This window comes from Nicrophorus vespilloides, unplaced genomic scaffold (genome assembly GCF_001412225.1).
Source record: "Nicrophorus vespilloides isolate i.1.1-1 unplaced genomic scaffold, Nicve_v1.0, whole genome shotgun sequence".
Lineage (NCBI taxonomy): Eukaryota > Metazoa > Arthropoda > Insecta > Coleoptera > Silphidae > Nicrophorus > Nicrophorus vespilloides.
The window spans coordinates 82,865-101,486 of record NW_017099582.1 but is presented as its reverse complement, the minus strand read 5'-3'; the positions used below and the strand labels follow the sequence as shown (position 1 = coordinate 101,486).

The 18,622-nt window shown below is 28.2% G+C and overlaps 1 protein-coding gene across 1 annotated transcript; it reads right to left on the bottom strand.

Moving 5' to 3' along the window:
* Nucleotides 1-9,166: 9,166 nt before the first annotated feature.
* LOC108564823 (cytochrome P450 9e2-like) lies at nucleotides 9,167-11,172 on the bottom strand. The gene is made up of 6 exons (XM_017923975.1): nucleotides 10,935-11,172; nucleotides 10,717-10,880; nucleotides 10,328-10,659; nucleotides 9,824-10,274; nucleotides 9,500-9,760; nucleotides 9,167-9,442 (listed from the first exon to the last, which is right to left on the bottom strand). Exons 1-6 carry the CDS (start codon nucleotides 11,135-11,137, stop codon nucleotides 9,273-9,275), a joined length of 1,581 nt encoding a protein of 526 aa, XP_017779464.1. The 5' UTR covers nucleotides 11,138-11,172; the 3' UTR covers nucleotides 9,167-9,272.
* Nucleotides 11,173-18,622: the final 7,450 nt, after the last annotated feature.

Genomic DNA, 18,622 nt, shown 5'->3' with positions numbered 1-18,622 from the left:
TATATTCCTGAAAACAAGGTCGTAAAATGAATTTTCCAGAAACGCCGAAAATTTAATCTTTATGTAATTTTCTATTTGTCAATTAGTAAATGATTTTGAAAAAAGCTTTAATAAAAAAAAGTCGTAAAAAGAGACCTTATTTGCATAGTTTTTAACAAATTTATTTATAGATGTCACATCTTATTCTGACAACGTCAAATGTCAAAAGTTATAATAATTAGTTCATAGATGTCGTATTGATCTATACCTGAAAATACTGCTGTTTATTCAAATTATACAACACATTGTCTTCTTCATATCAATCTGTAACGCTACGAATATTAAAACTTATTACAAAAACAAAGTCTGTTTAAAACAAATTCGATATTAGTAAATCAATCTTATTACTACTACTTTAATTTGCATACTAGTTTTTTTTTTCTGTAATGCTATGCACTGGACTTTTATATTCTATTTACCGAAAATCTAAATATACTGACACTCCGTCCTCTCGCGAATGGGATTTTAAAATACTGCGTATAAATAGATGAAAGTAATTTTGCGTATATATTTAGAGATCACTGAAAACTTACACATTTTAAATATAAATAATATTGCATATTCGATTTATATAGATCGCAAGAATCTACTAGAGTCTATTAATTAAATAAATTGAATGCAGGTCCCGTTTTACGACTTTCTACAGTAACAATTATTGATGGATTTTGTAAAGAATGACAATATAAATTTGAAGATATGATTGTAAAATGAGGATTTCTTTCAATATCAAAAGTTTCATTTTACGACCCTGTTTAATTACAAGGTAGCCTTATAGTAAAATCATATTTAACTAATACAAATATGTAACTTAACCAAAACTTACCTAACTTGATCTAAAATGTCAAGAGTTTCATTTTACGACCTTGTATAATTGCAATGTACACATAGAATAAAACCATACATGTCGCATATTTAAACGTTTGAAGGACTTCATTAATATATAACATAACCTATACTTACCTAACCCTAATATAAAATACGAAAAGTTTCATTTTACGACCCTGTATACGGTTATATTGTAACACAATAAAAATCATAGATGTCGCATTTGAAAACATTGGAACAAATTAAATAATATGTAACCTAACCTAAATTTTCCTAACCTAATATAAACTAACGTAACCTAATCTTAAATTACCTAACCTCAAATTTGAAATACACTTTTGTTTATGATACTTTAACATTTAAAGTTGACATTTTCACGTTTAAAAACGTAGCTTTAAAGCAGCCTCTTCCTTAGGTTATTGAAGCAATAAAGAAGTTGCATCTGTTGTTGCGGCTACAAACGTTTATTTGTGCATTGTTGCTTTTTTCGCTAAATTAATTGGCCGTGAAGACGAGCGAAATTGATTGTGTTTACGAAGAAATTAAGGCACAAAAGAAACGACGCTCGGATTGTATAAATTTGCTGCGAAATGACCGAAATGTACGAACGTGCGCATTTTATTATACCTCCTTTTTGTGTTTACTACACGTTAATGAAGGAAAGTCCTCGACGATAACAGCCAAATTTTGTTATTGATTTACACTTTATCTGTTTACTATCGCTAATGCGATTAATATTAATATTATTAATGTGAATTTTCATGATAACGTAATGTTTGCTAACACATCAATGTTATGTTTATTAATTACTTAATAAATGTATCGATTAAATTCTGTATATTTTATGTAATTTTTCTTTTAATTTGGCTATCAACCATTTTTTTAATGAACTTAATTAATCGATTAAATTCTCTATATTTTAGGTGATTTTTCTATTTCAATTGGCTAATAAACATATTTTTTCTTTGAATACATTAATTAAATTCTTTATATTTTAGGCGGTTTTTCTTTTCTAATTGGCTATCACCATTTGCTTTTTAAATTGTCCACTATAAAAAAAAACTTAAAATATTTAATACTAAAAAATTGTTTAGAAAATTTTATAAATATATATATGGAATATTTATCATTAATTGACATTGAACTTTCTTTAATACGTATTACGACAATTTACACATATCACAATCGTTTATGTTGTTTAATTTATATAAATTCTAATAAGTTTCTGTGTTTTAAGTGAAGAAAAAAATAAAACTCAGGTGTTCAAGTAAACGCAGGTTTTCATGGAGATGTTCACGCAGGTGTTATATAGTTGTTCAATTAAACCGTAGGTGTTCATGCAGGTGTTATATAATTGTTCAATTAAACCGTAACTGTTTATGCAGGTGTTATATAGTTGTTCAATTAAAACGTAGGTGTTCATGCAGGTGTTATATAGTTGTTCAATTAAACCGTAGGTGATCATGCAGGTGTTATATAATTGTTCAATTAAACAGTAGGTGTTCACGCAGGTGTTATATAGTTGTTCAATTAAACCGTAAGTGTTTATGCAGGTGTTATATAGTTGTTCAATTAAAAGTAGGTGTTTATGCAGGTGTTATTCAGTTGTTCAATTAAAACGTAGGTGTTCATGCAGGTGTTCACGCAGGTGTTATACAGTTGTTCAATTAAAACGTAGATTTTTCCCTTTTTTTTTTTACTTTTTGAATACAAATGTTTAAAAAAAGTAGTAGAAATTATATAAAAAATGTGAAAATTATAATAATTAAAATTAACTATTATTTAAATTCGTTAACTTATCATTGTCATTTGATTCTTAAAATTTACTTTTGTGCTAAATCAACTAGTTTTATGTAAAAACTAAAATGTTAAAAAAAAAACTTCATTAATTTAATTTTAATAAGCTAAGACGTGATTTACTGGATGACTTTTGTAAGTAAATAACAAATAGATATTTATATTTTACAAATCTACATTATTAATTAACATTAATTGTATCTTTTACATTTCTATTGGGTTGGTGCATAATTTTTAGGCGTTTTTGTATCAATATTAGATTTTGCTTTAAAGAGATTGTTCTTGTTTCAATAAATAATTACTAAACATGACTTTAATTAAGTTTTCCAACCAATAGATGGCGTCTATTTATATTCGTTCTATCTCGGTAGTATTTTTACATTTAAGGAGCCCTTGGACTATAATCGAGCGTCAGGTAATGAGTTACGAATGACACCTGTTTTGTTTCAGTTACAAAATGACCAATGTCTTGCTGCAGAAGCGTGGCAATCCAATAATTTTAATTGAACATCGAGCAAAACACATTCTAGCGTGTGTATGTAACGCAATAACGAGATTAGCGCATGAAAGCAGAGAGATAAACGTAGTTTACGAATAATAATCGTCGAGATTTTTCGCTCGTAACGGTTATTCAGCACAAATTTCTCAATTTTCTGTTCTGTTCTATTTTTAGATTACAATTTTTTTGTTACAATTTTATACACAAATATATTTCTTCACTTCTTGTACAGACATAATATTTACTATTAAATTACGCGTTTGAATCATTTAACAAACGTTTAAAAAACTATGAAATTTGATAATTTACACTTTTTTCACAACGTTTTTAGTAATTAATTCAATGCAGATAAAATAAAAGTTGCAATTAATTGTTTTGATGACACACATAAATTTATCAATTATATTTTTTCTTTTATATTTACTAAAACTTTACTTGATGTAATAAAATTACTAAAAACAAAATATTATCATCACGTTTCTTATGTTTGTTTATTTGTTCCCATAGCAACAAAACATTTGTATCTTATATATGTACATAATTGTAACCGTCTCACGTTGTGCGCCAAATTTTTGTAAAATTATTTATTTATTTCACAATTTTTACAAATTTTTTATAATTAATCCAATAATTATAGAAAAAAATACTTTAAGATACTTTTTTCTTTAAAATTGTGTGTAAAGATTTTTATATTAGTTTTACATAGAATTTATTAAAAACCAAAAAAAAAGAAACACAAAATATTTGAAAATAAATTGTAAAAATCTGGGTATTATAAGAAGTAACAGAAAATTCGAATCATACAAATATAAAGGTGCGAAAGATGAATACAACAGCTGTTGTAGAAACTTTGTATGTGTGTATAAATTTGAAAGCAAACACCTTTTACACTTTACAAATGCTTCATGAAATTGCACATGTTTACCTGGAATCTCACCTTACCAAAAAAAAACGAACACCGAAGATTACAAAGAATTATTTCTTACATTTTTACAAAAAAATTCTACAAAAATGTATTTTTCCATATAGAATTATAATACATAAATAACTCGAATAGTGCGGCTTCGATCATTGCGTATTTGTTATTGTACAGTTTGAAAGTTAATCAAAACATACTAATTTTACAAATGTTTTCTAAAATTGCATATGTTTACTTGAAACCTCACCTTATCAAAAAAAAACGAACACTAAAGATTACAAAGATTTATGAATTTCTACAAAACTGTAATTTTCAATATAGAATTACAATACAGAAATATCTCGAATAGTGCGGCTTCGAATAGTGTTGATTCGCTATAGTGCGGTTTGAAAATTTATCAAAACATACTAATTTTACAAATGCTTTATGAAAATGCACATGTTTACTTGAAATCTCACCTTACAAAAAAAAACGAACACTGAAGATTATAAAGATTTATTTCTTATATTTTCGTATACATGAATTTCTACAAAACGCTATTTTTCCATATAAAATTATAATTAAAGAAATACCTCGAATAGTGCGGCTTCAAATAGTGTGGAATCGCTATAGTGCGGTTTGAAAATTTAAAAAACATACTTATTTTACAAATGCTTTATGAAATTGCAAATGTTTATCTGAAATCTCACCTTACAAGATCACAAAGATTTATTTCTTACATTTTCTTATACATGAATTTCTACAAAACTGTAGTTTTCAATATAGAATTACAATACAGGAATACCTCGAATAGTGTGGCTTCGAATAGTGTGGATTCGCTATAGTGCGGTTTGAAAGTTAATCAAAACAAACTATTTTTACCTGAAATCTCACTTTACAAAATAAAAAGGAATTCTGAATATTATAAAGATTTATTTCTTCCTTTTTGTTATACAACAATTTCTTCAAAACTGTAATTTTCAATATAAAATTACAATACAGGAATACCTCAAATAGTGCGGCTTCGATAAGTGCGTATTCGCTATAGTACGGTTTGAAAATTTATCAAAACATACTAATTCTAAAAATGCTTTATGAAATTGCACATGTTTACCTGAACTTTTACCTTACCAAAAAAAAACGAACACTGAAGATTACAAAGAATTATTTCTTACATTTTCTTTTACAAGAATTTCTACAAAACTGTAATTTTCAATATAGAATTACAATACAGGAACACCTCGAATAGTGCGGCTTCGATTAGTGCGGATTCGCTATAGTACGGTTTGAAAATGAATCAAAACAAACTAATTTTATAAATACTTTATAAAATTGCAAATGTTTACCTGAAATCTGACCTTACAAAAAAACGAACACTGAAGATTACAAAGATTTATTTCTTATATTTTCTTTTACAAAAATTTCTACAAAACTGTATTTTTCTATATAGAATTATAATACAGAAATGCATCGAATAGTGTGGATTCGCTATAGTGCGGTTTGAAAATTAATCATAACAAACTAATTTTATAAATACTTTATGAAATTGCAAATGTTTACCTGAAATCTCACCTTACAAAATAAAAACGAACACTGAAGATTACAAAGATTTATTTCTTATATTTTCTTATGCATGAATTTCTACAAAACTGTATTTTTTCATATAGAATTATAATACAGAAATACCTCGAATAGTGCGGTTTAGATTAGTGCGTATTCGCTATAGTGCGGTTTAAAAATTTATCAAAACAAACTAATTTTACAAATGCTTTATGAAATTGCAAATGTTTACCTGAAATCTCACCTTACAACATCACAAAGATTTGTTTCTTACATTTTCTTATACATGAATTTCTACAAAACTGTAATTTTAAATATAAAATTGCAATACAGAAATATCTCGAATAATGTGGCTTCGAATAGTGTGGATACGCTATAGTGCGGTTTGAAAATTAATCAAAACAAACTAATTTTACCTGAAATTTCACGTTACAAAATAAAAACGAACTCTGAATATTACAAAGATTTATTTCGAAACAGTAATTTTCAATATAAAATTACAATTCAGGAATACCTCAAATAGTGCGGCTTCGATAAGTGCGTATTCGCTATAGTACGGTTTGAAAATTTATCAAAACATACTAATTCTGCAAATGCTTTATGAAATTGCACATGTTTACCTGAACTCTTAGCTTACAAAATATAAACGAACACTGAAGATTACAAAGATTTATTTCTTACATTTTCTTTTGCAATAATTTCTTCAAAACTGTAATTTTTAATATAGAACTACAATACAGAAATACCTCGAATAGTACGACTTCCAATAATGTGAATTCGCTATAGTGCGGTTAGAAAATTTATCAAAACATACTAATTTTACAAATGCTTCATTAAATTGCCTGAAATCTTACCTTATAAAATAAAAACGAACACTGAAGATTACAAAGATTTATTTCTTATATTTTCTTTGCATGAATTTCTACAAAACTGTATTTTTCCATATAGAATTATAATACAGAAATACCTCGAATAGTGCGGCTTCCTTCAGTGCGTATTCGCTATAGTGCGGTTTGAAAATTTATCAAAACATACTAATTTTACAAATGCTTTATGAAATTGCCTGAAATCTTACCTTACAAAATAAAAACGAACACTGAAGATTACAAAGATTTATTTCTTATATTTTCTTATACAATAATTTCTACAAAACTGTAATTTTCAATATAGAATTACAATACAGAAATACCTCGAATAGTGCGGCTTCGATCAGTGCGTATTCGCTATAGTGCGGTTTGAAAATGTATCAAAACATACTAATTTTACAAATGCTTTATAAAATTGCAAATGTTTACCTGAAATCTCACCTTACAAAATAAAAAAGAACAGTGAAGATTACAAAGATTTATTTCTTACATTTTCTTTTAAAAAAAATTCTACAAAACTGTATTTTTCCATTATATATAATACAAAAATACTTCGAATAGTGTGGTTTCTATCAGTGCGTATTCCTTATAGTGCATTTTGAAAATTTATCAAAACATGAAATTGCAAATGTTTACCTGAAATCTCACCTTACAAGTTTACAAAGATTTATTTCTTACATTTTCTTATACATGAATTTCTACAAAACTGTAATTTTAAATATAAAATTACAATACAGAAATACCTCGAATAGTGTGGCTTCGAATAGTGCGGATTCGCTATAGTGCTGTTTGAAAGTTAATCAAAACAAACTAATTTTACCTGAAATCTCACGTTACAAAATAAAAACGAACTCTGAATATTACAAAGATTTATTTCTTACATTTTCTTATACATGAATTTCTACAAAACTGTAATTTTCAATATAGAATTACAATACAGGAATACCTCGAATAATGTGGCTTCGAATAGTGTGGATTCACTATAGTGCGGTTTGAAAATTAATCAAAACAAACTAATTTTATAAATACTTTATCAAATTGCAAATGTTTACCTGGAATCTCACCTTACCAAAAAAAAACGAATACTGAAGATTACAAAGAATTATTTCTTACATTTTCTTTTACAATAATTTCTACAAAACTGTATTTTCCCATATAGAATTATAATACAGAAATACCTCGAATAGTGCGGCTTCAATCAGTGCGTATTCGAGATAGTACAGTTTGAAAGTTAATCAAAATATACTAATTTTACAAATGCTTTATGAAATTGCAAATGTTTACCTGAAATCTCACCTTACAAGATCACAAAGATTTATTTCTTACATTTTCTTATACATGAATTTCTACAAAACTGTAATTTTCAATATAGAATTACAATACAGGAATACCTCGAATAATGTGGCTTCGAATAGTGTGGATTCACTATAGTGTGGTTTGAAAATTAATCAAAACAAACTAATTCTACAAATGCTTTATGAAATTGCACATGTTTACCTAAACTCTTACCTTATAAACTATAAACAAACACTGAAGATTACAAAGAATTATTTCTTACATATTTTTTTTGCAATAATTTCTAAATACTGTAATTTTCAATATAGAACTACAATATAGTAATACCTCGAATAGTGCGGCTTCGAATAGTGTGGATTCGCTATAGTACGGTTTGAAAATTTATCAAAACATACTAATTTTACAAATGCTTCATGAAATTGTCTGAAATCTTACCTTACAAAATATAAACGAACACTGAAGATTACAAAGATTTGTTTCTTATATTTTCTTATGCATGAATTTCTACAAAACTGTATTTTTTTATATAGAATTATAATACAGAAATACCTCGAATAGTGCGGTTTCGTATACTTTATGAAATTGCAAATGTTTACCTGAAATCTCACCTTACAAAATATAAACGAACACTGAAGATTACAAAGATTTATTTCTTACATTTTGTTATACAATAATTTCTACAAAACTGTAACTTTAAATATAGAATTACAATACAGAAATACTTCGAATAGTGCGGCTTCGATTAGTGCGGATACTCTATAGTACGGTTTGAAAATGAATCAAAACAAACTAAATTATAAATACTTTATGAAATTGCAAATGTTTACCTGAAATCTCATCTTACAAAAAAAAACGAACACTGAAGATTACAAAGAATTATTTCTTACATTTTCTTTCACAAAAATGTCTACAAAACTGTAATTTTCAATATAGAATTACAATACAGAAATACCTCGAATAGTGCGGCTTCCATTAGTGCGGTTTGAAAGTTAATCAAAATAAACTAATTTTACCTGAAATCTCACCTGTATCCTCAACTGCATTTCTCAATATTATATTACAATATAGAAATACATCGAATAGTGCGGCTTCGATCAATGCGAATTCTCTATAGTGCGAATTGAAAATTTTCAAAGAAAAAACTAATTTTTAATTGAGAAAAATTAAAATAAATTAAAAATGTAGTAAATTTTTTATATGATAGTTTTTTTCTTCTTTAAATAGTTAAGTCTCATTTAGTGCAGTTTTAAAGTGTGTTATTTGTATTGAAAGAAAACAGTCAGAGTTGTTCATAAATAAACTTTTCGTTTATTTTAGGAGGTGAAAGTCTTATTTTGTTATGTTAAGGTTTATCTAGTTGTGGATCAAATGAAACGCGAAGCGCTGTAAGTTTTAAATATTTATTTAGAGTGAGTTTTACCTAAGAATAGAAAATGATTTAGAGTGGATGATTAGGATTAATTGCATAAGATATGCGCGGCTCGAGTCTATCTTAATGAGTCCTTCGCTTTAGGCCTAGCCAAACGGGACTGTTCGGATTTAAAAATATATGTTTCTTGCTTAATTCTAATGGAATTGGAGTCTTCTCAACTGGCACCACTTCAAAGTTGTTCAATATATGCACAAGAATGGATTTGAACATGAGCATCGCCAATCTTGAACCTAAATCAACAATTAAATAGTAATCTAATAATTTGTTAATTAATCGTTATCCTTTACCAATGCATGCTCTCGGTCCAACGCCGAAAGGAAGGTACGCGTCTTTGTTGATCTTGTCTTTGTTCTCATCACTGAAACGTTCCGGATCGAACCTTTCAGGATCTTCGTAGTATTTCGGATCCCTGTGAATGCTGAAAACCGGGAACCACACAACCGTTCCCGATTCCAGACGCAAAGATTTCTTGTTTTCGCTCTTGATTTCGTATGGTCTCGAGGTGCATCTGTCCGTCACAGGTAGTGGAGGCCACTTCCTCAAGGTTTCTAACAAAGAATTGTTTGAATTATCAAAAAAAACATCATTTGATTGTGTATTCAATCGCTTACCTGAGCAAACCATATCCAGGTACTTCATTTTCAGGATGTTCTCGTACGAGATTTTACCTTTACCCTCCTCTAAGTACTCGGCGATTTCTTCGTAAAGCCTTTGTTGGATGTCGGAATGCAAAGCCAACTCGTAAATGAGGAAGGTCAAACCGCAAGCTGTGGTATCGGATCCGGCGATGAGGAAGAGCAAGCTGTGACCGACGATCTCATCGTCGGCCATCTCACCGTTGACTTTGGATTTTCCCAAACTCGATTCCTCGATGGTAGCGAAACCGGTATCGTTTAAATCTCCGTCAGTGTCGTGCGTCAGTTTTCCTTTCCTCGAGTCCATCAGCAGATTGATCATATCCGGACGAACTATGTTGTTTTGGACACGCATCTTGATGGTTTCCATGACGACGCGCTCGAAGAACTCTTGATCATCGTTCGGCACAATCCTCAAATCGAACATCTAACAGTTTAAGCAATTACCAATTTGTTGATTTCGGCTAATCGAGGACTCACTTTGACGATGAATTGAGGAATGCAGTAACCGAAGAGGGCGAAGATCTTGTTGCCACCAAAATCTCCGACGGAATGGGCGCGTTTGAAGAACTCGTTGTTTTTGTCCTCGAAAGAATTGCTCTTCAATCCGAAGATGCACGTGGATATAACGTCTATGGTGAATCTGATGATGATGTCCTCTTTGAGATTGACGAGAATAGTCTCTTCGTTTTTGGCTTCGAAAGTCTTGAACCATTGCATCGAGCATTCGTTTACCAAATCGTACATAGCCCTCATTTTGCTACCAGTAAAAGCGGGAGATAAAGAAGGTCTTGTGTTCCTCCATATGGATCCTGAAAAAAAAAACCTCAAATTACCTCTCATCTTCAATTCAATTGATTGAAGCGTACCAGAAGTAGCGAACAGATTCTTGCTGAAGACGTGAGACCCATCACCACTAGAGAACAACTTGTGCGTGATGAAGTTATCGATATTCTTCACTGCGATTTCCTTGATGATCTCCGGGTCTTTCACCACCAAAGTCGGGTTCATGAACGTGAAGATTCCGAAGTATCTTCAAAAGAAAAAAACCAATTGAACTAAGTTTAAAACAATTGAATAAACTCACGGTTCTTCCGAATGTTTCTTGTAGATGTTCGCAATCAGATCAGCCATGGATTGGCGCTGAAGAATGTTTTTACCTATGTTGCCGAAAATCGAATGCGTCTTCTCGAACTTGACGCCTCTTCGCTGCCAGTAATTGAAGGTGACATAGTACTTCAAGTAGAGGAAGAGCAGCAGTACAGCCACGAAAACCAACGCGAGGAACATTTTCGATGGGAATGAAAATGAGAATTCGTGAATCGTACTTTAAATTCCCAATCCTTATCAGAACATCCTCTTTCTCTCTCTCTCCATTCGGTCCTCGCCTGATAAGTAAGGAGGTGAAGAAGTCACTTCACTATTTGGAAACTCAATTATCATCTTGTTATGATAGTTAGCGGCACGTTCGCAACTTGACTCAATTTTTTTTTCCGCAAGCGTTCGAAATGTGCAATGGGTGTTTTTAGAAATTCAGACGCATTCATTCAAAACTGTGATGAAATCTTAACTAATTTCTAAAGAGTTTATTACAATGTTTATTCAATTAAATAAAGGTGAGTCATTTATTAATATTAAACTACTTTTATTACATAAATAAAACTAATTGTGATCAGTTTCGGTAATTTGCAACAAAAAATGTGCGTTAAAGAAAAAGTATATCAAAATTAATGTAATTGCTTTTAATGCGTACACAAATCACAAAAGTTTATATTGAAATATTGAAATTTTACATTGATATTAATTAACAAAAAAATCTTGTAGTTTCCGTTATTTATTTATGTTTTCTTGCAGTTTTATTGAGAAAAGTGGAGAAGATTTATAAGTTGTTTCTATTAATTTGTGTATTTTGTATTTATTGTAAATATATTTAATAAATAAATAAATTTAATAATTATATTTTTGTTTTCTTTTTCATTTTCTGAAAATTTTGAAAAGTTGCTTCAAATACCTGAAATTTCGGTCTAAAGATTCTATAGTTACCTTAGATTTTAATAATTGACACTACACCATTTTTTACATAACCATGACAATAACAACAAAAAATAAATAAAATTAAATTATTTCAGGTATTAATACAAATAATTTTTAGAAATTCAGACGTATTCATTCAAAACTGTGATGAAATCTTAACTAATTTCTAAAGAGTTTATTACAATGTTTATTCGTTTATTCAATTAAATAAAGGTGAGTCATATATTAATATTAAACTACTTTTATTACATAAATAAAACTAATTGTGATCAGTTTCGATAATTTGCAACAAAAAATGTGCGTTAAAGAAAAATTATATCAAAATTAATGTAATTGCTTTTAATGCATACACAAATCACAAAAGTTTATATTGAAATTTTACATTGATATTAATTAACAAAAAAATCTTGTAGTTTCCTTTATTTATTTATGTTTTCTTGCAGTTTTATTGAGAAAAGTGGAGAAGATTTATAAAGTTTTCAACAACAATATTAAACAAAACTTTAATATTTATTTCAAATCTATTCCTATTGTATATTAAGCAAATTAATTTCACTTATGTACAATTAAAACGCAAGTGTTTAATAAAAACGCAGGTGTTTAATGAAAACGCAGGTGTTCAATTAAAACGCAGATGTTCATGCATGTGTTCAATGAAAACGCAGGTGTTCACGCAGATCTTCAATTAAAACGCAGATGTTCGTGCAGGTGTTCAATGAAAACGCAGGTGTTCACGCAGATCTTTAATTAAAACGCAGATGTTCATGCAGGTGTTCAATGAAAACGCAGGTGTTCAATGAAAGTGCAGGTGTTCAATTATAACGCAGGTGTTCAATTATAACGCAGGTGTTCAATTAAAACTCAGGTGTTCACGCAGGTGTTCAATTAAAAAGCAAGTGTTTATGCAGGTGTTACATAAAATTAATAATTTGTGCTACATTTACGTTTCAAGTTTGTTTCTTTTTACAATTAAATTTAATAAATGGAAATAGTTTTAAGTGAAACTTTATAAATTAGAAATTAATCTTCTTCAGTTATTTTCAAATTTACATTTATTTTATTTCAGGTAAAATTATTCAATCTCTGTGCAAATTTACATAATCTTCTTTGCGTGTCATAATCTTTTGACCTACTTTAAATTTACAAATCATCATTTGATACAGAATGACTGTAATTCACATCGCATTATAAAAAAAAATCAGCGTTTTATTGCATCCTTCAAGTTTGTGTTACTAAAATAATCTAATGTAAACAATGTAGACATACTAATCTTAATTTTGATTTATGTCTACATTAATTAATCATTTTTCACTCATAATCTGATTTTTGTTTCACATAGTTTTGTGTTTTTTTTGTAAACAATTTGTTATTTTATTGACTGTAAATAAATTATGATACATAATATGAAAAAAAAAACCTCGAATATTGCGGATTCACATAGTACGGTATGAAAATTAAAAAAATAAACAAAACAAAAATTAATTCTAAAAAATTGGAACATAAAATAATTTTGTGTCAAATCTCTTTTTGTGCTGTTTATTTTAATACGGTCCTCGATTAGTGCGGTTTAAAACTGATTATCCGCACTATGAGAGGTATTTTCCAGTATAATGAACTTTCAGTGCAGTAATTATATGTTTTGAATAAACAAACTCTGTAATGTTATTTTCAATTATAGTTTAATTCAATGATTGTGGATATTTGCGATAAATGAGGATGCATGAAAATTATCTTTCAGCAAAGCAGAAAAACGTCTATCGAAGTTCAAAGATTGAATAAGTGAATTCAAAATACTTGAGTTGATAATAACAAAGTTAATGATAACGTTTTTTGGATTCAATTAAAGTTGTTTGTATTAATTTGTGTATTTTGTATTTATTGTAAATATATTTAATAAATAAATTAATTTAATAATTATAATTTTGTTTTTTTTTTCATTTTCTGAAAATTTTGAAAAAGTTGCTTCAAATACCTGAAATCTCGGTCTAAATATTCTATAGTTACCTTAGATTTCCATGGTTGACACTACACTAGTTTTTACATAACCATGACAACAACAACAAAAAATAAACAAAATTAAATTATTTCAGTTATTAATACAAATAATTTTTGACATACAAAAATATTTAAGTGAAAAAAAAAACAAAATTGTATCTAAATTTACACGTTAATCAATAATATAACTAAAATATGTTAATGTTCAATGACAATCAATAACAATTTAAATGATAATGGGTGTAAATTGTGTTGCCTATATATTCAAATATTTTAATCGTTCCTTATTTACTACATTCGTTGCGTAACGGTGGCAATCGCAAGCCTATGTCAAAATCCCAACTACTACAATCCCGACAATCAAAATCCCGACTATATCAAAATACCGACAGTGTCTTTTATTATTATAAATGTATACAATAACATGTTTATGGTAGTCGGGATTTCGATATAATCGGGATTATGGTAGTCGGGATTTTGATCGTCAGGATTTCAATAGACGGTCCTTCGGTTGTCGGGCTTGCAATATAGACCCGTTGCGTAACACGTGTTCGGTTTACATAACAGATTTATCTCGTTTTTTTTCATATACGCATTGTTGTTACATTTAACCGCAGCAATTCGATACATTAATTGCAATCACCTACGTAAGAAGTTGTTGTTTGTTTTGTATGTTTATTGCATGCACGTGTTATACAAATAACACATAAATCCAATTTGAAAATGCGTTGAATTTTACCATCAATTGAATGTAAAGTGCGTTTCTTATTACGTTTACGAAAGAAGACAAAATTTTATATCAGAAGATGATTGTAGCAGATTTTATGAAATTGTCATAAGAATTATCTTAAAAACTAAAATATATTTTTCACGTTATTAAATGATTTTTATATGTTTTTGTAGGGTTTTTTTCTAATACGGAATAGATGGAAATAGTGATCGTGCAGAAATGTTAATGAATTTTAGTAAAACTTTACGATTTTACTATATGTCGACCGATGATTGCCTCGCCGATATTACGTTACGTTTTACGATATTTTACATTCGCGAAGTAAATATACATGTTTCGTAGGCGGTTTATTTAAGAATCGAGATGAAGATGGAAAAGAGAAGTTAAGAAGCAAAAAAAAAATAGACGACTATTTGAACTAGAATTTTGGAAAGGCACGAAAGGCGTCGGTAATAAAAAGCTCTGTATTTGTTTGAAATTGCAAATTATTTGAGGAATTCTGTTTTTATTTTCTTTTTTTCTTTTCTATGTTGTTTATTTTACAACTTTCATTTTATTAAGTTTATTAGTTTATAAAGAAAATCTAACTATTTTATTGTCTTTTTACATTTTTATAACTTTTTATCTTCCTTTTTTCTTTCCTCTCGTTATTTTCCTATAGATTTCACATATTCTTTCAAGTTATCCTTTTATTTCCATATTTTTGTATTACAATTTTCATATTTTTCAATTTTCGTACCTTTCACTTTTCCAATTTAGTTTTCAACTTTCTTATTTTTTTCAGTCCGATTATTTTATTTTTCAATTTTCAAATTTCTCAGTTTACCTATGATTCAATTTTCCAATTTGGTTTCTTCCAATCTATCAGTTCACCAATTTGTTTTTATCAGCTTTCTTCTTTTTCAGTCTGCTTATTTTCTCTTTCAATTCTTATATCTTTATATATTCATATTCTTCTGTCTTCCTATATTTAAATTAACAAAATAAATTACCTATCATTCAATTATTTAATTTGGTTTTCAGATTTCTTCTTTTTCACATTTTATATTATAATTTTCTAAATTACTTATCTTTAAATTTTCATCTTTGATCAATCCGCCTATTTTAGATTTAAGTTTTCTACATTTTTCACTAGTTTTGATTATTTTCTTTATCAATTTTCATATTTTTCAGTATTACTACCTTTCAATTTCCCAATTTTGATTTCAACTTCCTTCATTTTTCACTCCGTCTATATGCTTCTTGAATTTTTATACTTTTCGGCCTTTCAATTTCCCAATTTAGATTTCAGCTTTCTTCATTTTTCACTCTGTCTATTTTTTTTCTCAATTTTCATACACTTTTTAGTCTTTCAATTTCCCAATTTTGATTTCAGCTTTCTACATTTTTCAGTCCGTCTATTTTCTTTCTCAAATTTTCATATTTTTCAATCTTCGTGTTTTTCAATTTCCCAATTTTGATTTCAGCTTTCTTCATTTTTCACTCCGTCTATTTTCTTTTTTAAATTTTCATATTTCTCAATTTTCCTGTCTTTCAATTTCCCAATTTTGTTTTCAGCTTTCTTCTTTGATCAAATCCACCTATTTTCTTTATCAATTTACATATTTTTCAGTATTACTACCTTTCAATTTCCCACTTTTAATTTCAGCTTTTTTCATTTTTCACTCTGTCTATTTTCTTTCTCAATTTTCATACTTTTCAGTCTTTCAATTTTCCACTTTTGATTTCAGCTTTCTTCATTCTTCAGTCCGTCTATTTTCTTTAATAAATTTTCATATTTTTCAATCTTCCTGTTCTTCAATTTCCCAATTTTGATTTCAGCTTTCTTCATTTTTCAGTCCGTCTATTTTCTTTAACAAATTTCCATATTTTTCAATCTTCCTGTCTTTCAATTTCCCAATTTTATTTGCAGCTTTTTCATTTTTCACTCTGTCTATTTTCTTCCTGAATTTTCATACTTTTCAGTCTTTCAATTACTCAATTTTGATTTCAGCTTTCTTCATTTTTCAGTCCGTCTATTTTCTTTATCAAAATTTCCATATTTTTTCAGTCTTCCTGTCTTTCAATTTTGATTTCAGCTTTTTTTTTCTCTTTCAATTTTCATATCTTTCAGTCTCCTCATATTTTGTATTAATATAATTATCTTATGTAATTATCTTCAAATTTTCATATTTATCAGCCATCTAATCTTTCTGTCTTCTTCAATGTTTCTTTTCTTTTTTAGTCAATAATTTAAAAAGTGAAAGAGAAAATATCTTTAAATTATTATATTTTTATGTCTTATGTTAAAATTTCCTTATTTATTTATCTTTAAATTTTCATAACTTTCAGTCTTATTATCATTTAATTTTCCTATTTGTAACTTACAATTTTTACCTTTTTCCTATATATTCTTAGCATATCATGTCTTCCAATTATCATAACTTAATTGTATTCCTCAAACTAAAAAATGTAGGAAAACAAAAAATCTTCCAGTTTCATTTCATAACCTTCTCAGTTTTCAGTAATTTTCATCAACTTTTCATCTATATTCATTTACATTTATTTCACATTCACATCAACGCGTTACGTAATTAACAAACTCATTATTATTCGCGCAACGATCCGATTTACCCTCGGTTTCACTAAACATCCTTCCATTAATATTTATAAACGACACGTAAATGTTGTAAGTATTCTTTATATAGATTAGCTTCTAATTCCAAAGCCAACTTCATTAATCATTATCATATTATTATTTTTGTTTTGTTTTTAGTTATCCTTACGTGTTAGCATTGTTTCAAATTTAATTTCGGATTCATTTTTTTTTTGCGATCCGCTCGAGGTCGAGGTCACTCGATGCGGCAATCTGGGTTAATTTTAAATTTTCCCGCCTCCCGACGTAACGACCAGTCAGCACCAGTCACTACTCTTGAAGTCCATCGAAATTCCATTGAAAAAAAAACACACAACGTATACACTCACACTCATGTATACACACAAAACGGGAACGTTTTTGTAGTAGTAGTAGAAGTTTTTAGCAAACGGTTTTAGTTTCTCCTTTTTCTTTTTTATTTTCAACTTCTTCTATATATTTATTCTCTATCTGCTTTTGGCTAGCCTCGAACCGGTCTTTAAATAATAATGATTTTACATAATTGGAATTGTGAAGTCGTGTTTTTTAAGTAATACGAACTTCTTCCTATCCATATACAGTTGATAATTTTCAACTGTCAAATTTGTTACCAACATTTTATTTAATTACTCGACAACCACGCGTGCCAATTAGATAATCGAAAATGTAAATTAAAGACAAAACTATTACCTTTCCAATAACCCCACTTACAGATTTGAGAAATTTACCGTTATTTTGTAATCAATTGTTAAATTTGAAAAGCATTGTTTTTAGATTTTGTTTAATTACTCGATAACCACGCTAGCCAATTACATAATCGAATAGGTAAATGAAAGACAAAACTATTGCCTTTCAAATAACCCCACTGCAAGGTTTGAGACATTTACCGTTATTTTGTAATCAACTGTCAAAGTTGAAAATACAATGTTTTTAGATTTTATTTAATTACTGTCAAATTTGTTAACAAACATTTTGTTTAATTACTCGATAACTATGCATGCTAATTGTATCATCAAATATGTAAATGAAAGATAAAACTACTTACTTTCTAATAACCCCACTGCCTGATATGAGACATTTACCGTTATTTTGCAATAAACTGTCAAAGTTGAAAATGCAATGTATTTAGATTTTAGTTAATTACTCGTTAATTATATAAGCTAATTATACCATCTTTAATGATAATCAAAGAAAAAACCATGCCCTTTCAAATGAGCTTAATTGCAAATTTGTAGCTTTTACCAATCTATTGCAATAAGTTATCAAAAATTTTAAAATTGTCAAATTTAAATCATCATCTCTCTGGATGTTTTTAGATTTTATTTAAATACTGTCAAATTTGTTAATAAACATTTTATTTAATTACTTGATAACTACGTACGCGAATTGCATTATCGAATAT

Coding starts and splice junctions, on each gene's coding strand:
- LOC108564823 (XM_017923975.1), bottom strand. CDS start 11,137: ATGTTCCTCGCGTTGGTTTTCGTGGCTGTACTGCTGCTCTTCCTCTAC. Junction 9,761..9,823: donor CCTGGATATGGTTTGCTCAG/GTAAGCGATTGA, acceptor ATTCTTTGTTAG/AAACCTTGAGGAAGTGGCCT. Junction 9,443..9,499: donor TGGACCGAGAGCATGCATTG/GTAAAGGATAAC, acceptor TTGTTGATTTAG/GTTCAAGATTGGCGATGCTC.